The 16,873-nt window shown below is 40.4% G+C and overlaps 1 protein-coding gene across 8 annotated transcripts in view; it reads left to right on the top strand.

The window, feature by feature from the left end:
* Window positions 1-16,873, top strand: part of LOC122557439 (phospholipid-transporting ATPase IH-like) — a 162,222-nt gene that overhangs the window by 70,130 nt on the left and 75,219 nt on the right. For all 8 annotated transcript variants that reach the window (XM_043705189.1, XM_043705187.1, XM_043705188.1 and 5 more), the window contains exons 8-14: window positions 462-512; window positions 2,271-2,335; window positions 2,558-2,639; window positions 3,637-3,787; window positions 6,612-6,809; window positions 11,246-11,416; window positions 13,100-13,257. In XM_043705189.1, the coding sequence (XP_043561124.1) occupies window positions 462-512; window positions 2,271-2,335; window positions 2,558-2,639; window positions 3,637-3,787; window positions 6,612-6,809; window positions 11,246-11,416; window positions 13,100-13,257 (876 nt within the window). The remainder of the gene's footprint in view (window positions 1-461; window positions 513-2,270; window positions 2,336-2,557; window positions 2,640-3,636; window positions 3,788-6,611; window positions 6,810-11,245; window positions 11,417-13,099; window positions 13,258-16,873) is intronic.

Here is a 16,873-nt window from a genome sequence, read left to right on the forward strand (position 1 = left end):
TGAGGCCAGGCCTCATAAATATCAGTTTGTTGTTCTCTCGTTCTTTGAAAAGCAAAACAAGCTTCTGCTTACAGTCCAAAGGTCATCTTTAGTTCTGAGCTCAGGTTCCAGCACCAAACTACAAATGACAAAAATTGAGAGTATTTTTGCAGTTTCTTTTTCTAGGCAGACTAAATAAATGGTAACAGTAAAATAACTCTACCTAAGAATAGGAGCAGGAGTAGGCCACTTGGCCCTTCAAGCCTACCCACCGTTTAACAATATCATAGCTGATCTTCACCAGGCCAGAACTCCTCTTTTGCAGAAAATCTGCCTACTTGTTTTTAAGTACTTTGTGTCTCGTCTTCACAACTCTGAGATTAAAAAATTCTGTATTTACTTACTACTGTGTAGAACAGTTAGAGCCTTTTTGGTTTTGAAATAGAGTTTTGCCACTCTAATACAAAATTTGATCATTGCAGGTTTGTTGGACGCATTCATGTTTTCAGTGATAAGCAAGAACCAGTTGCAAGGTACAAGTTATGATATGTGATCATACTTAAGTGTTTAATCTTACTGTGCACTGTATAAATGCTTTCCCATCTATTGAACTGGGCTTACACTGAAGCTGTACGTTGGCTTCTGGGATGTGTTGCGTTGGTGGGGTGGAAGTTAGAGCCAATTTTATTTGTTATCCTAAACTGAAGAAATAATTCATATCAATAACAATTTTGCGAATGTTGGTATTGAAACCTTGACCTTTATGTTGGAAGTGTTTATCTCAAAGCAAAATTCCCTGATTACTAATTTAATCATGTAATGTATTTATTATAAGGAATATCTCTAAATAAATATAATGTTGAATGAGCTACAACTAATTTAATTCCAGCTTCAGTTGTGCAAGTCATTGGTACAGCAGGTTGAATTGATGCCGTTTCATATCCAACTACCAGAAGTCCTGGGCAACATCCAGTCTTCGGCTGACAAAACGGCAAGTAAAACTGGGAAGCAATAACCATCTCCAACAAGTTGCATGTAACCACTGTCTGTGGACATTCAGTGATATAACCGTTACGGAATGCCCCACTATCAACATTCTGGGAATTAGCACTGACTGGAAACTGAACTGGACTTATAAATACGGTCTACAAGAGTAAGTTAGAGGCGAGGAATTCTGAAGCTAGTGACCTGCATCCTGACTCTCAAGTCTGTCCACTGTCTACAAGGCACACCAGGAGTATGATAAAATACTCTCCACTTGCCTAGATGAATGCAGCTCCCATAACACTAAAGAACACCATCCAGGACAAAGCAGACTGCTTGATGGGCACCACATCCACAAATATCCACTCCCTTCATCATGACGCTAGGTTGCAGCAGTGTGTACCATCTACTCGATGCACAGCAGAAGTCTGCTGCGGCTTTGTTGGATAGCACCTTCCAATTGCACGACTGACCATCCCGAAAGATGAGGGCAACAGATACGTGGGAATACCCCCAGCTGCAATTTTCCCTCTAAGCTACTCCCCATCAGAAGGCTGCTGCTTCATTTTTCACAGTCAGAGTTCTGGAACTCCACTTCTAACTGCATTAAGGATATATACCTGTACTAAATGAACTGCTGTAGTTGAACAAGGCAGCTGACCACTCGCTCCTCAAGGATAGAATGGAATAGAATCCCTACAGTGGAACAGGCCATTTGACCCAACAAGTCCACACTGATCCTCCAAAGAGTAACCCATCCAGACCCATTTCTGTACTACTGTACGTTTACCCCTAACTAATACAGCTAACCTACACATCCCTGAACACTCAGCAATTTAATATGGCCAGTTCACCTAACCGGCACATCTTTGGATTGCGGGAGGAAACCGGAAGAAATTCACACAGACACTGGGAGAATGTGCAACCTCGGTACTGACAGGCGCTCGAGATTGGAATTGAAGCCAGATCCCTGATGCTGTGAGGCAGCAGTGCTAACCACTGAGTCACCATGCCACCCTCAAGCCACTATGCCACCCTTAATGATAAACGATGGTCCACCATACAGAGCCATATGACTTGAACAAATGGGAAACAAACCATGATGTTTTGTTGGTATCGGAGAAATATTTTGAAAACACACCTGCAGACGTTGAGTGAATAGGTTGCTCAAATATACACACTTTCTAACTTATACACAAATGTTCTTAACTGGGTTCCTGACTATGTTTAGACCTGCATGGAATTTTTTAAATTGGATGAATTTTTCTTCTTCCTTTCTCAAACTGAGATTTACTTATTTATGTTAGATCTTTGGGCCCTGAAAACCTGCTTTTAAGAGGAGCCACCTTAAAGAACACGGATAAGATATATGGTAAGCTTTGTATGGCTGTTGTGAAACTGCTTCTATCTGTACAGACCACTGTTACATCGATAATTGTTTATTATAAGTATCTTTACGGATATGGTTTTGAGCTCTGTCGATATGGACTACATTAGTTCATAGAACCTAACATAAAATGACTTTTCAGAAGTTTCAACATGTATACATTTATCTGCACTGAGTAATAGACATTCCTTTTCAACTGAATTTCAGGTGTTGCCATATATACTGGGATGGAAACGAAAATGGCATTGAATTACCAAGGAAAGTCACAGAAACGCTCTGTGGTGGAAAAGTAATTACATTCTTGTGAATTGTGCATTTCATTTGAAACAATGCATGTAGATTTTGAAAGTTATTTCACTGAGTTTCATTACTGCTACTACAGCTAACAATGTTTTTCATGGAATATTTTGTCATATCTGTTCTGTGTTTAGCAAGGGGACAGTAGGGGTGGGGGGATGAAGAGAGAGGGAGGGTAGGGGCAGATGGGTTGGATAATAAATGATGTACTGGTGTAGAATTTCAAATCAATCATGCCAGTAACTGCAGTCACCATAAATACATTTTGAGGTTAACAACATAGTTGTCTGATTCATATGTTGTAATACCACTAAAATACTTTCAGAAATTAAAAATCACTGTCTCCAATCTTCGAAAATTTTGCGCAATAATATTTTTAATTGTTTTGTTATAATAAGCAAAGGAAATGTAGGGGAATGGGTCTGGGTGGGTTGCTTTTCGGAGGGTCGGTGTGGACTTGTTGGGCTGAAGGGCCTGTTTCCACACAGTAAGTAATCTAATCTAAAACTTTTAATGCAAGATGACTATTTTATAACGCAAGATGATCTATAAAGGTACTGACTTTCTAAACAAGTTTTCTTTGCTACCACAGGATATTATAGATTGTGAACTACATAGAGTGAAATATAGGAATAGAGGAGATGTTTCAAAAGACTGTGGGCAGAGAAACAGTGGGGCAAAAGAACTAGGTAATGTATTAATCTAAGACAGGTGAACTCTTACAGTAGTGCTCAAATCAATGCTGAGTTGCCAGAAAAATTGATCAGAATCTGTCAAGACAGAGTTAGAGTAATTTGAAAAAAGGACAGCAGAACATTACTGAGTCAGAACTGACACTGCTAGATTGAGTTCCTTCATAGAATTACTAGATTTGCATGTTATGATTATTGAAGCCAATTTAAAGATCAAAACTTCTTTTATAGTTTCATTATTAGTATTATATATCACCATAACAAATATAATTTGATTTTTTTGTTTTTGTCTTGCAGGTCAATTAATGTTTTTTTAATAGTGTACTTGTGCATATTGGTCAGTAAATCTTTGATAGGCACCATGTTGAAATACATTTGGCAAAGTGATCCTGCTAATGATGAGCCTTGGTATAGTTCAAAAACAGGCAAAGAAAAAAATATCAACCAGGTATTGGAATACATTCAACTCATTTTTATACTTAGGAGAAGATTTCTATCCACAAAACTGAAAAATGTTTTCATGTCACAATTCACATCCTGCCAGTTACAGTGTAACAGTTGTTTCTCAGTACTACCTGAGTTTTTATGTTTTTGATGCACCATTGTTGATGTATTAACATTTGTCACAGTATTTTTCAATTGCTCAAAGGTTCCAAGTAACTTTTAGTATTGATTTTTAACTTGTGTAATTGAATACTTTATTGATTAAAGTGGTTTAAATTTTAATTCATTGTCCTCTATCTTCCTGTGATTTCTTAATCCTTTCCCTAATTCTTTCTACTCTGATTATATCTACTCTACTGTAACCTTTTACTGAATCTAAATATAACTTGAAGAACCAAAAGGACTGTAGATGCTGTAAATCAAAAACACAAATTGCTGGAAAAGCTCAACAGATCTGGCAACATCTGTGGAGAGAAGTCAAAATTAATGTTTTAGGTCGAATGACCCTTCCTCAGTTGGAAAACAGTCCTCAGAATTGAGGAAGGGTCATTCAATCTGACCTGCTAAGCTTTTCCAACAATTTCTGTTTTTGCTTATAACTTTAAGATCCTTTCCCTTTGCTGTTCATGTTAGGTTTGTGACCAGTGTTACCAGACGCCAGAGTGAGCAGAACCTGAAAAACTAAGTAAGCTTATGGTTTTCTGTCAGTGTTGACGGTCATTTTCAAACTATTAGTGGATACCAGCTTAGAACAAAAGATGGAAATGTTCTTAACTAAAGAAGCTGGATGATGGAAGCTAACCCATTGAAATCTGCAGTATTTTTTCACTTCACAATTGCGTTATTATTTGTTTCTGCGACGTGATGGTCTCAGCTGAGTTGTAATTGAAGATGTGAAAATATGGGAGTGCTTATTTTCTTTTTACAATTAATGACTTGCTCATGAAATTTATTTATCATTTTTTTTAATTCAAACCTATATTTCCTCCTCTATTAACACAATATATTTGGGAAAAATATAAGTTATGCATGACAAAGAAAAAGCATTTTTCCAAGTTTTTTTCATTGGTTTAATTTTTATAAATTAACAAAACAATAAAGGGTATGATTCACCATGAAAAAAAGCTGTATATTAAAGTACACCAACAATATATTGTTGAAAATTTTTGTACTTGATGCATCACTGGCAAGGCCAGCATTTGTCTTTTTATCCCTGATTGCCCTCGAGAAGGTGGTGTTGAGTTACCTTCTGGAACCATTGTAGTCAGTTACACAGCTGTTGGGAAGGAAATGCATACTTGAAAAATTTTGAGAGTAAAACTGCTTTCTTCATTAAACTAACTCCTTTATAATTACATTGTGTGTTTCTGCTCAGTTCTCCTGTTTTAAACAAGGAGATTGACTGACTTGAATTTTGAAGCAATTGTAAGTTGTTCATCTTAAAATTGATCTTAGAGAACAATGCTGCTAACATGTAATAGTTATTTATTTTCTTCCATGGTTAAGTACACAAAGACAACACATTCCATTACATAATTATATCAAATTGATTTATGATGTGGTAATCAATGACCGTTCACCTGTTATATAGGCCCCTGCTTATCTTTTTTTGCACCTGAGTTTGTCATCTTGCTTTCAGATTAGTGTGAACTACATGACTGTTTCTACTAAACAGGGTGACTCTCGGAAAGAACCTGTAACTTTCAAAGCTGTATGAACTGATGAATGTACGGCCTGCATTTTGAAGCTCCAGGAGAGCATATTGCTGAATGTCAAATTCTCCTGAGTATGTTCACAAGGAAGTCATTGAGTTGACAAGAGCTTTCACTGCTAAATTGTTAGTCTCACCTTTCTTATTTCTTTCTTCCACCCATATAACTTCACTGGACAATCTCCCAGGAATATCCTTCCTAAGTACAGCCGTAATGTTATCCCTAATAGAAAATGCACCTCCCCTTCTTCTCTTGCCTTCCTTTCTGTCCTTCCTATAGCATCTATACACTCGAATATTAAGCTGCCTGTCCTGTCCATCCCAGAGCTACATTTCTGTAGTAGCTGTATCCCAGTCCCATGTTCCCAACCATGCCCTAATCTCCGTTATCTGTCACGCATCATGCATTGAAGTAAATACAGTTTAATTTCAGTCTTACCTCATTCTCTGCCAAGCTCTCGTCTGCCTTGACTATTGGAATTGTTCCCTTATCTACTGTACCAACCTCATAAGTTGTAACAAATCTCGCGACAAGGATATGCCACCAATTCAGGTGGAATCCATCCCTCTCATACAGGTCATTTCTATTCCTGAAGAGATTCCAATGATCTAAAAATCTGACTCCCTTCTCCCGGCACTAGCTCTTCAGGCACTCATTCATCTGCTGAATCCTCCTATTCTAGCTCTCACCAGCATGTGGCTCTCGTAGCTGTCCAGACATTATTAGCCACAAGGAACTACTTTTTAACCTCCTGCTTAGTTCCCTATATTCTCTCTGCAGAACCTCATTCCTGTCGTTTGTACCAACACACAACTTCCTGCATCACTGTCCCCTTTTGTCAGAAAATTTCACACTTCCACTGAGATACCCTTGACCTTGGCACCAGGGATGCAACGCCATCCTGACGTCTCGCTTACAGCCACAGAAATGTCTGTCTGTGTCCCAGAGTAGAGAGTCCCCTATTTCAATCAGTCAGTTGAAACCTAATTGTGTGTTTAATTTTATTTATTTCCTGCTGAGGAGCAAGGTAGAACTTTAAAATGCACATGTATGTGGGTGAAGTAAGCAGCTGAGCAGTGTTCTGGATATTCAGCTAATTGACTTCATTATTGACAGCTTGTGAAGATGTTCATCGACTTCCTCTCCTACATGGTGCTCTTCAACTTCATCATTCCAGTTTCTATGTATGTCACTGTGGAGATGCAGAAATTCTTGGGTTCTTACTTCATTACGTGGGATAAAGACATGTATGATGAACATTTGGGTGAAGGCGCACTGGTAAACACATCTGATCTCAATGAGGAGCTGGGGCAGGTCTGTGCCAAAGTACATACTCTGTTGTGATGTACTGGATGCTTCTTTGTAGAATTGTCATTTTGTGTTCTATATGAGTTAATAATTCTCTTGGAGAACAACTGTAATTTTAGCTGGTTAAGGCACAAACATGGTTTCACAGAATTTAACTTACTCTAGTAACTGTTCTTAAGAATGATCAATTGTATCCCCCTGTGAGAGTTTGTCTTGCATGAAGAGTGATTTTCTTTGTTAAATTTAACATCTTAAGAACAGGAGTCAGCCATTCACCTGTCAAGCCAGCTGTGCCATTTCGTGTGTCATGGCTGATCGAACACTTCAATGTCTTTTATGCATACCATTCCTATAACCCTTTACACCAGCATTAATCAGAAATCTATCCATCTCTACCTTAAACTTAAAGATTGAGTTTCCAAAACCTTCAGAGGAGAAAGTCACAAACATTCACAATCCTTTGAGTAAGACAGCTTTGACTCATCTCCATTCTAAATGGCTTCCCCCTTATTTTTAAATTGTGACTATTGGTTCTTTGACTCCCAAGCAGGGGACAGTTCTGAAATAAAAATAGAATGTCTGTCTGAGAAGCATGCACCATCTGGGAAGAGAGAAACAGAGGTAATGTATTGAGTTCAATGTGATCCTCTTCAAAAAACATTACCTGCATTTATCTCATCCATCAATTTGAGTATTTTGTAGGTTACAATAAGATCAGTTCTCATCCTTTGAAACTCTAGAGCAGTACAGCACAGTACAGGCCCTTCAGCCTTCAATGTTGTGCCGGCCTTCTACCTACTCTTAAGATCATACCATTCATTGTACTAGCTTCCGTGTGCCTATCCAAGAGTTGTTTAAATGTCCCTAATGTACCTGACTCCACTACCACTGCTGGCAATGCATTCCACGCACCCATCACTCCCTGTATAAAGAAGCTACCTGTGACATATTCCTAAGCCTCCCTCCAGTTACCTTAAAATTATGCCTCTTCGTGATAGACATTTCTGCCCTGGGAAAAAGTCTCTGTCTATCCACTCTATCCATGCCTCTCGTCATCTTGTATACCTCCATCAAGTCACCTCTCATGCTTTTTTGCCCTAGCCCCCTCAACCTTTCTTCATCAGACACCCTCCAGTCCAGGCAGCAACGTAGTAAATGTCTTCTGCACACTCTCTAAAGCTTCCACATCTTTCCTATAATGAGGCGACCATAACTGAACACAATATTCCAAGTCTGGTCTAATCAGGGCTCTAAACAGCTGCAGCGTAACCTTGCAGCTCTTAAACTCAGTTCCCCCTGCTAATGAAAACCAACACACCATACACCTTCTTAACAATCCTATCAACTTGGGTGTCAGCTTTGAGAGATCTATGGACATGGACCCTAAGATCCCTCTGTTCCTCCAAACTGCCAAGAATCCTATCTTTAGCCCCGTATTCTGCATTCAAATTCTACCTTCCAATGTGAATCACTTCTCACTTCTAAAGGTTGAACTCCCTGTGCCACTTACAAGCCCAGTTCTACATCCTGTCAATATTCCGTTGCAACCTACAACAGCCCTCAACACTATCCAAACACCAACACTGTCCACAACAGCAAACTTACTGACTCACCCTTCCACTTCCTCATCTAAGTCATTCATAGAAATCGCAAAGAGCAGAGGTCCCAGAACTGATCCCTGCAGAATGCCACTGGTTACCAAGCTCCAGGCTGAATACCTTCCGTCTACTACCATCCTCTGTCTTCTATGGGCCAGCCAATTCTGTATCCGGACAGACAGGTTTCCCTGTATCCGATGCCTCCTTACTTTCTGAATGAGCCTACCATGGGGATGCTTATCAATTGCCTTGCTAAAATCCAGGCACACCACATCAACTGTTCTACCTTCATCAACATATTTTGTCACATCTTCAAGGAGCTCAATAAGGTTAGTGAGGCATGACCTGTCCCTCACAAAGCCTTGTTGACTCTCTAATCAAACTATGGTTTCCCAAGTAGTCATAAATCCTGTCTCTCAGAGTCCTCTCCATTAGTTTGCACACCACAGATGTAAGACTAACTGGTCTGTAATCCTCAGGATTAACTCTATTCCCTTTCTTGAACAAGGGAATAAGATTTGCCACCCTACAATCATCTGGCACTACTCCAGTGCACAATGAGAGCGCAAAGATCATAGCTAAAGGCGCAGCAATCTCTTCCCTCACTTCTGTATATCCCATCTGGCTCAGGGAATCTATCTATCCTTACAGTTTTTCAAATTTTTCAGCACATCCTTCTTCCTAGCATCAACCTGTTCCAGCATACCAGTCTGTTTCATGCTGTCTTTAGCAATGTCAAGTCCCTCTAAATAGTGAATACTGAAGCAAAGTATTTATTAAGGATCTCCCATACTTAGTCCGACTCCAGGCGCAAGTTCCTTCCACAATCCCTGATCGGCCCTACCCTCACTCTGGTCATCCTCTTGTTCCTCACGGAAGTGTAGAATGCCTTAGGGTTTTCCTTAATCCTACCTGCTAAAGCTTTTTCACGCCCCCTCCTGGCTCTCCTCAGTCCATTCTTCAGTTCCTTCCTGACTACCTTGTCACCCTGTAAAGGCCTATCTGATACTTGCCTCCCCAACCTAAAGTAAGCTTCCTTCTTCCTCTTGACTAGATATTCCACATCCCTTGTCACCCAAGGTTCTTTCACCCTACCATCCCTTCCTTCCCTCAGTGGGACAAACCTGTCCAGCACTATCAGCAAGTGCTTCCTAAATAACCTCCACATTTCTGTGCGTTTCCCTGAGAACATCTGTTCCCAATCTAGGTGCCTTAATTCCTGCCTAATAGCATTTTAATTCCCCCTCACCAAGTTAAGTACTTGCCCATACAGTCTCTCCTATCTCTCTCCGTGAATATAGGTAAGGTCAGGGAATATGTGCCCAGTTTGTTCAAGGCAGTCCTGCTATCTTGGGAACAAGCTTGATACACCATTGTTGCAATACGTCTATGGCAATAATATCCTGGCTAGGGTAAAGCAACCCTAGATAGTTATTATGCCAGGGTGCATTTTTAGCAAGCTCCTATACAATTGAAGCAAGTCCTTGGCCTGCAAACGGATCCAATTCTGGAATCCGTTCATAAGTCGGAGCGCTACGCAGGACAATGAGGAGCAGCTGTTCACGGTTGGGTCTTTTAAAATTAAAACCACAGATGGGATCTCATTCGTAAGTCAGGGATCCTGTACTCATTCTTTCCGTAAAGGCAAGCCTTTACAGCTTGCTGAATCTGCCTTCAGTGACCCATTGACAAAGACATCTAGGTCCCTTTATGCATCTACACTTTCCATCCTCTTCCCATTTAAAACACACTCTGCATATATGTTCCTTCTGCCAAAGTGGGTAACCTGTCATTTTTTTCATATTATATTGCAACTTATATTCTAAAGTCCTCCACATCCTCCTGGAGCCGCTGTACTACTATAACTATTTCTGTCCACGTTTCTGTCTAGTTTTGTATCGTCTGCAAATTTGGAAGTATTACTTTTGGTTCCTGCCTCCTTAACATGAGCAGCTGCAGCCCAAGCACTGATCTTTGCGGTATCCCACGAAACACAGCCTTTCAGTGCATGAATGGCCAGTTTATTCCTACTGTATCCTGCCTGTTAGCCAATCCTTAATTGATGCCAATTCATTACCATCTCATCCAATGTGCATTAATTTAAATAACCAATTTCTTGTGGGGGGGTTGTTATCAAAAGATTACTGAAAACCTAAGTGTCCTACAGTAAATCTGCCTTGTTTGGTGTACACACTGAGTGAGGGATGCCAGTTACCTCAGCGTGTTGATTGTGACAACAGCCGCTCAGAAATGCAGTCAGCGAAGGGTTTGATCAAAAGAGTGGGGTGGAAAGAGAGACAACCAGGCAATTCGTTCCCAGACTGAGGCAACCTAATCCCATCAGTTGCTAGTTGCATGAGAGTTCCAGATAACGGGGATGTTACTGTAGTCCATTGGCTCTCCTTTATCAATTTTGTTAATTTTTTTTCAAAAACCTCCAAGTTTGTCAAACACTATTTCCCACTCGCAAATCTGTGCTATGCCCAATTAAGTCATTATCCTCTGAATATCCATTTACCGCATTATTTTATAACAGATTGCAGTATTATTCCTACTACAGATCTGGAGGTCCATGTTTTTTTCTCTCTCTCTTCTTTAAATAGTGGGGTGACAGTTCCAATTCCAGGAATATTTTTTCTCATGCACTGCTACCATTTGCTGATTCTTGCTTTGATTGACTTTCGATATTAAACAAAATCAAAATATTATTTTGTTTATCAAATTAAGATATTTTTAAAAATATGGGCACTCAACGTGTGTCACGTTTTTCTGTCTTGTGTCTTGATCTGCAGAGATTTTAATTTTTTATTTATTGTCTTTTAATTCCAATCTGTCTGGTTGTAGATCCAGTATGTTTTCACGGATAAAACTGGAACCCTGACTGAGAACAACATGGAATTTATTGAATGTTGCATAGATGGATTCAAGTATAAAAACTTCGTTGATTCGTGTGTTGTGGATGGAATTTCTTCAAATGATGGTCGTTGTAGTAGTATCTATGGAATGGCTGGAAAGGTAACATTATTTTATCTGGCATTGCCTATTTTTGAATATAATTCTTATCTGTAATCTGCTCCAGACTGCAAATATCTGAAGTATATGTTCCTCCAATTCTGATATCTTCTGCATCCTCAGTATTATTAGCAGTATTATTGGTGATGATACCTTTAATTGCCCAGGACCTCAGCTTTCCAGTACCTTCTGCCTCACTACTTCACTTTCCTCTTTAAAACCTATCTCTTTGACAAAACATTTGATTATCTGAAATGGGCAGATTTTAAAGGAACCCACTGAAGTTGGTATGTTGGTGTGGAGCAGGTTTTGAGAAAAATTCGGTGGATGACCACATGTCTGAGTTTTGTTTGTTATTGTGATACTACACTTGGGGACTGTGTTTGTAAATTGTTTGTTGGGTGTTTAATTGGTGGTAGGCTTATTCTTAAGCAAAAGTTCTTTTAAGTACTTTCTTTTGGGCAGTGGGTTTATTGATATGTAAAGTAAGAGGTGGGGTTCTTCCCCAGTTAGGGGTTAGATCCAGAAGGGAGAGGTGGAAACTGGTGTTTGTACTAAACTTGGATGTTTTGTTTAAGGAAAAGGACTTGATTGGGGTGGTCTCCTTTCAAATAAACATGGTGCCACATTAATGCCTTGAGTTATTTATCTAGCCTGCTTCAACTTGACTGAAAAAAAATCCATTTTAAAGCAAATGTATGAAATGAGAGAAAAATACTTGCCCAATAAAGTATTTGATGTTTCAGATCAAATGTTTGCAGATTTCTTAATTTGTTTGATATTGACAAAAACATTGGCTCATGAAAAAAAAATTGCAGTAAAGAAGAAGAAGAAATGTTTGGAAAACAACCAAATGAATAATTTTTTTGTGAATGATAAGATGCTGCTTTGTTTGTGAAGGAATGATTCTATTCAGTTGAGAGTATTTTTTATTGGCAAGTTGATTCAGGTGCCAGCTAGATAATTGTTTTGTTCACCATTACGCAAGATGTTAGCTCTGCTTGGAGCAGAGTTAGACTGAAAACATGTGAGTTAGAGGAAGGAAACAGAAATAAACATGAGGGAGCTAACTTTGAAACTGAAATAAAAACAGTGTTGGAAATATTCGACCAGTCAGACGTTTGTAAAAGTTTCCGATTGATAAACTTTAATCAAAAGTGTAGGATGTTTAAGGTGAAGCATTTCTAAACAAACAAAGACAGGAAAAACCGGCTAGAAAAAAAATCAAATTGGAGCAGTCTGTGATGGGGCAGAATAATTAAATTACACGAGTAATGGGATACAAGGCAAAAACAATGTGATTTGGAAATGAGTACGGAAACAAAAGATAAAACTGTAGAATGATACATGATGGGAAGAGGCCATGAGCTTGTGCTGGCTTTTTGAAAGTTATCCAGTTAGTTTTCCTCTTATTGTCCTGTGATTCTTTTCCTCTTCAGACTGAAAGGAGGTGAGTGTTTTGAGTGATTTGTTTGAAGTAATTTGTGAAATACCAGTTTTTTTTTCAGCCGTTTAAAATTACGTTGAAACTGTCTTGTTTTTTTCTTTTAACTTTGGTATGACAGGTCGGCGCAACATCGAGGGCCGAAGGGCCAATACTGCGCTGCAATGTTCTATGTTCCATAACTTGAGCATGCATGTTATTTTAAATTGCACATTTGGCTGCATTTCTGATTGTGCTTTCAGGAAAAAGAGGAGCTGTTTCTTCGTGCTCTATGCTTATGCCACACTGTTCAAGTAAAAGAAGACGACAAAGTAGATGGTCTGTTAAAGCAGCCTGGGGGCTCATATACATATATCTCATCATCTCCAGACGAAGTTGCTTTGGTACAAGGCGCTAAAACGTAAGAATCAAAAGTATTTTTAAAAGGATATGATCTCTGTTATTTGTATTTAGAATATAGGTTTCTCTATTTACAGAGAAAGAAATAATAGTAAGAATACAAGGAAAATTAAGAAATCTCCCTTGTGTTTGTTCTTAAGGGAGAATAAACTGGAGTTTAGTGTATTAAATTACATTTGTTCCTACCTGATTTCCTTGTAATCATTGCCATTAGAACATTATCCTGATTGCATTCAGGATACATGCAGTCATTGTGTCACTGTTCCTTTCTGTTGTAATTGCTGCATTTCCAAAGTGTCTTTTTGTGAAGGAAGAAAAACACGTAGAAAAATAACTAGTATTACTTTTGTGACTTGAATTTAATCCTTGGGTCTTGGTATTTGATGAACAACTGTAAGCTTAGTTCCTACACCTTAACTCTGGTCTGTTATCCGACATATTTGTGCACCAGATTCTTACATTCAATGTATTCTTACCTGTTTTAAAACATCGTTGCTTAAAAAATGTGTTGGAAGTCTGGTCAACTGGGATTTTTTTATTGGTCAAGAATGGTTAAAGTGGACAACTTTTAAAATAGTTTTGAAGTTTGAATTGAATTGAACTTGAATTTATTGTCACATGTACCGAGGCACAGTGAAAAGCTTTGTCTTGTGAGCAATACAGGCAGATCAGAGTTAAATAGCGGAGATAAGTAAATAATAGGTAAACAGCAATAAAACAAAAAACACAGGCACAGGCGAATGCTAAGAGTTTGAGAGTCCATTCAGTATTCTAATAGCAGTTGGATAGAAACTGTTGTGAAACCGGCTGGTTGGTGTGGGGGTGGGTGGATGGGTGTGTCTGTCTGTCTGTACCTTCTCCCTGATGGTAAAGGTTGTAGAAAAACATTGCCAGAGTGGGATGGATCTTTGACAATGTTGGCAGCCTTTCCTTGACAGTGGGTCTGGTAGGTGGATTCTATAGATGGGAGGTTGGCCTTTGTGATTGCCCAGGCAGAGTTCACTAGTCTCTGTAACTGTCTCCAATCTTGAATGGTACAGCTGCCATACTAGATAGTGGTACATCCAAACAGAATGTTCTCGATGGCGAACCATTAAAAGTTGGAAAGCGTATTCACCTCATGCCAAATTTTCTCAGTTGCCCAAGGAAGAAGAGACATTGTTGGGCCTTTGTAACCAGTGCGTCCACATGAAGAGTCCAAGAAAGCTTCTTGTGGATGACCACTCCCAGGAGCTTGACACTCTCCACTCGTTCCACTTCTGTGTTGGGGGCATAAGTAACATCCCGCCGAAAGTCAATAGTCAGTTCCCTGGTTTTGCTGACATTGAGAGCAATGTTGTTCTCAGTGCACCATTTTTCCAGGTCTCCCTCCCGTCTGTAGTGTTTCATCACCATCTGAGATTCAACCGACTGTGGTGGTGTCATCAGCGAACTTAGTCTGTCATTTGGCAATGCAATCTTGGGTATACAGTGAGTACATTGGGAGGCTGAGTATGCACTCCTGGAGAGGGGGTGGGGGGGGGGGCTCCAATGTTAAATGTCTGTGAGGATGAAATGTTGTCCCCAATTTTCACTGATTGTGGTCTGTGGGTCAGGAAACTGAGCATCCAGTTGCAGAGAGATCACCAAGTTTATTAATCAGTCTCAGGGGGATAATAGTATTGAAGGCTGAAGTGTAGTCATGAGTAGGATTCTTATGTAGCTGTTCTTGGTGTCAAGATGTTCTAGGGAGGAGTGAAGGCCAAATGATATGGCACCTGATGTGGATCTGATGGTCCAATAGGCAAATTGGAGTGAGTCAAGAGTAGTGAGGAGGCTGGAGATTATTAATGCTGTGATCAGCCGTTCAAAGCACTTCATGATCACCAAAATTAGGGCCACTGGTAGTCATTGAGACATGCTGCATTTGCCTTCTTAGACACAGGGATGATGTTGGCCCTCTTGACAGTGGCCAGCTGCAGGGAGAGGTCGAAGATATCCGAGAAGACCTCTGCCAGTCGATCTGCTCATGCTCTGAGTGCCCGGCCTGGCACTCCGTCTGGACCCATCTTTTTCCTTGGATTCACACAAAGGAAAACCATTCTGTCCTCTGATGCAGTGACTGTTGGGATAGATTCATCAGGACTTGTCGGAATAGGTGTTTACCTCTCCACCAAAATTCTGCTCAAAGCGAGCATAGAAGGCGTTGAGATGATCTGGGAGGGATGTGTCATCGTCTGCTATCTTGCACTGTCTCTTTTTTTTTTAAGAACCTGTGATGTCATTCAGTCCTTGCCATAGTCACCGGGTGTCTGTCTGGGTCTCTAGTTTGGATCGGTAGTGGGCGTTGGCTGTCTTAATGGCTCTATGAAGGTCATACTTGGATTCCTTATATTTGAGTAGGTCTGATCTGAAGGCCACATGCCTGGTTTTCAGTAGGTTCTGTATGCCCTGATTTATCCAGGGACTCCTGTTGGGGAACGCCCGGATTGACTTCCTTGGTATACAGTCCTCCATACACTTGCTGATAAAGTCTTTGGTGGTGGTGGTGGCGGCGTACTCACCCAAGGTACCTGCAGACTGTTTGAACATGGTCCAATCAGCCGATGTCAGACAGTACTGGCGTTGATCCTCTGCCTCCACTGACCAGCACTGGACCTGTATCTGCAAAGGGGTCTCCTGCTTGAGCTTTTGCCTGTAAGCTGGGAGAAGAAACATGGCATAGTGGTCGGAGTTTCCGAAATGCGGGTGGGGTGATAGACATCTTTCACAGTGGTATAGCAGTGGTCTAAAATGTTCGGGCCCCTGCTGGGACAGGTAATGTTCTGGTGGTACTTGGGCAACACCTTCCTTAGATTGGCTTGTTTGAAGGCATCAGTTAGAATAAACAGGGCCTCGGGGTGTTCCGTCTCCAGGATGTTAGTGATGGAGTAAAGCACATCCAAAGCTTCCTCAACCTTTGCTTATGGAAGTATGTACGCACCAGTTAGCATAGCAGCGGAAAATTCCCATGGTAGATAAAAGGGCAGCATTTGATGGTGAGGAATTCAAGGTTTGGGGACCAGTGGCAGCCCAGGGTTGCAATGTCCATATACCATAAGTTGATTAAAAAGCAAACCTCGCCACCCTTTGCCTTACCTGAGGACACTGTATGGTCCATATGATGGATAGAAAAACCATCAGCCTGAAGTGCACAGTCAGGAATGGGTGGATTGAGCCAAGTTTCTGTGAAGCAGAGTGCACAGCAGTCCCGCAGTGCACACTGGAAGCTGAGCCGTGATCTGAGTTTGTGCATTTTGTTCTCCAGAGGTTGTGCATTCTCTTTAATTGATTTATTTGTGGGATGTGGGCATTTCTGGCTAGCCAGGAGATATGTTACTTGCCACAGTATTCCTAGCCAAAAGTAGGTGCTGCAGATGCTGGAGATTAGAGTCAAGATTAGAGTGGTGCTGGAAAAACACAGCAGGTCAGGCAGCATCTGAGGAGCAGGATAAATCAACGTTTCGGGCCAAAAGGAATCCTGATGAAGGACTTTTGCCCGAAATGTCAATTTTTCCTGCTCCTTGGATGCTGCCTGACCTGCTGTGCTTTTCCCGCACCACTCTAATCTTGACAGTATTCCTAGCCTGTGACCTGCC

The sequence above is a fragment of the Chiloscyllium plagiosum genome, chromosome 15 (genome assembly GCF_004010195.1).
Source record: "Chiloscyllium plagiosum isolate BGI_BamShark_2017 chromosome 15, ASM401019v2, whole genome shotgun sequence".
Classification (NCBI taxonomy): domain Eukaryota; kingdom Metazoa; phylum Chordata; class Chondrichthyes; order Orectolobiformes; family Hemiscylliidae; genus Chiloscyllium; species Chiloscyllium plagiosum.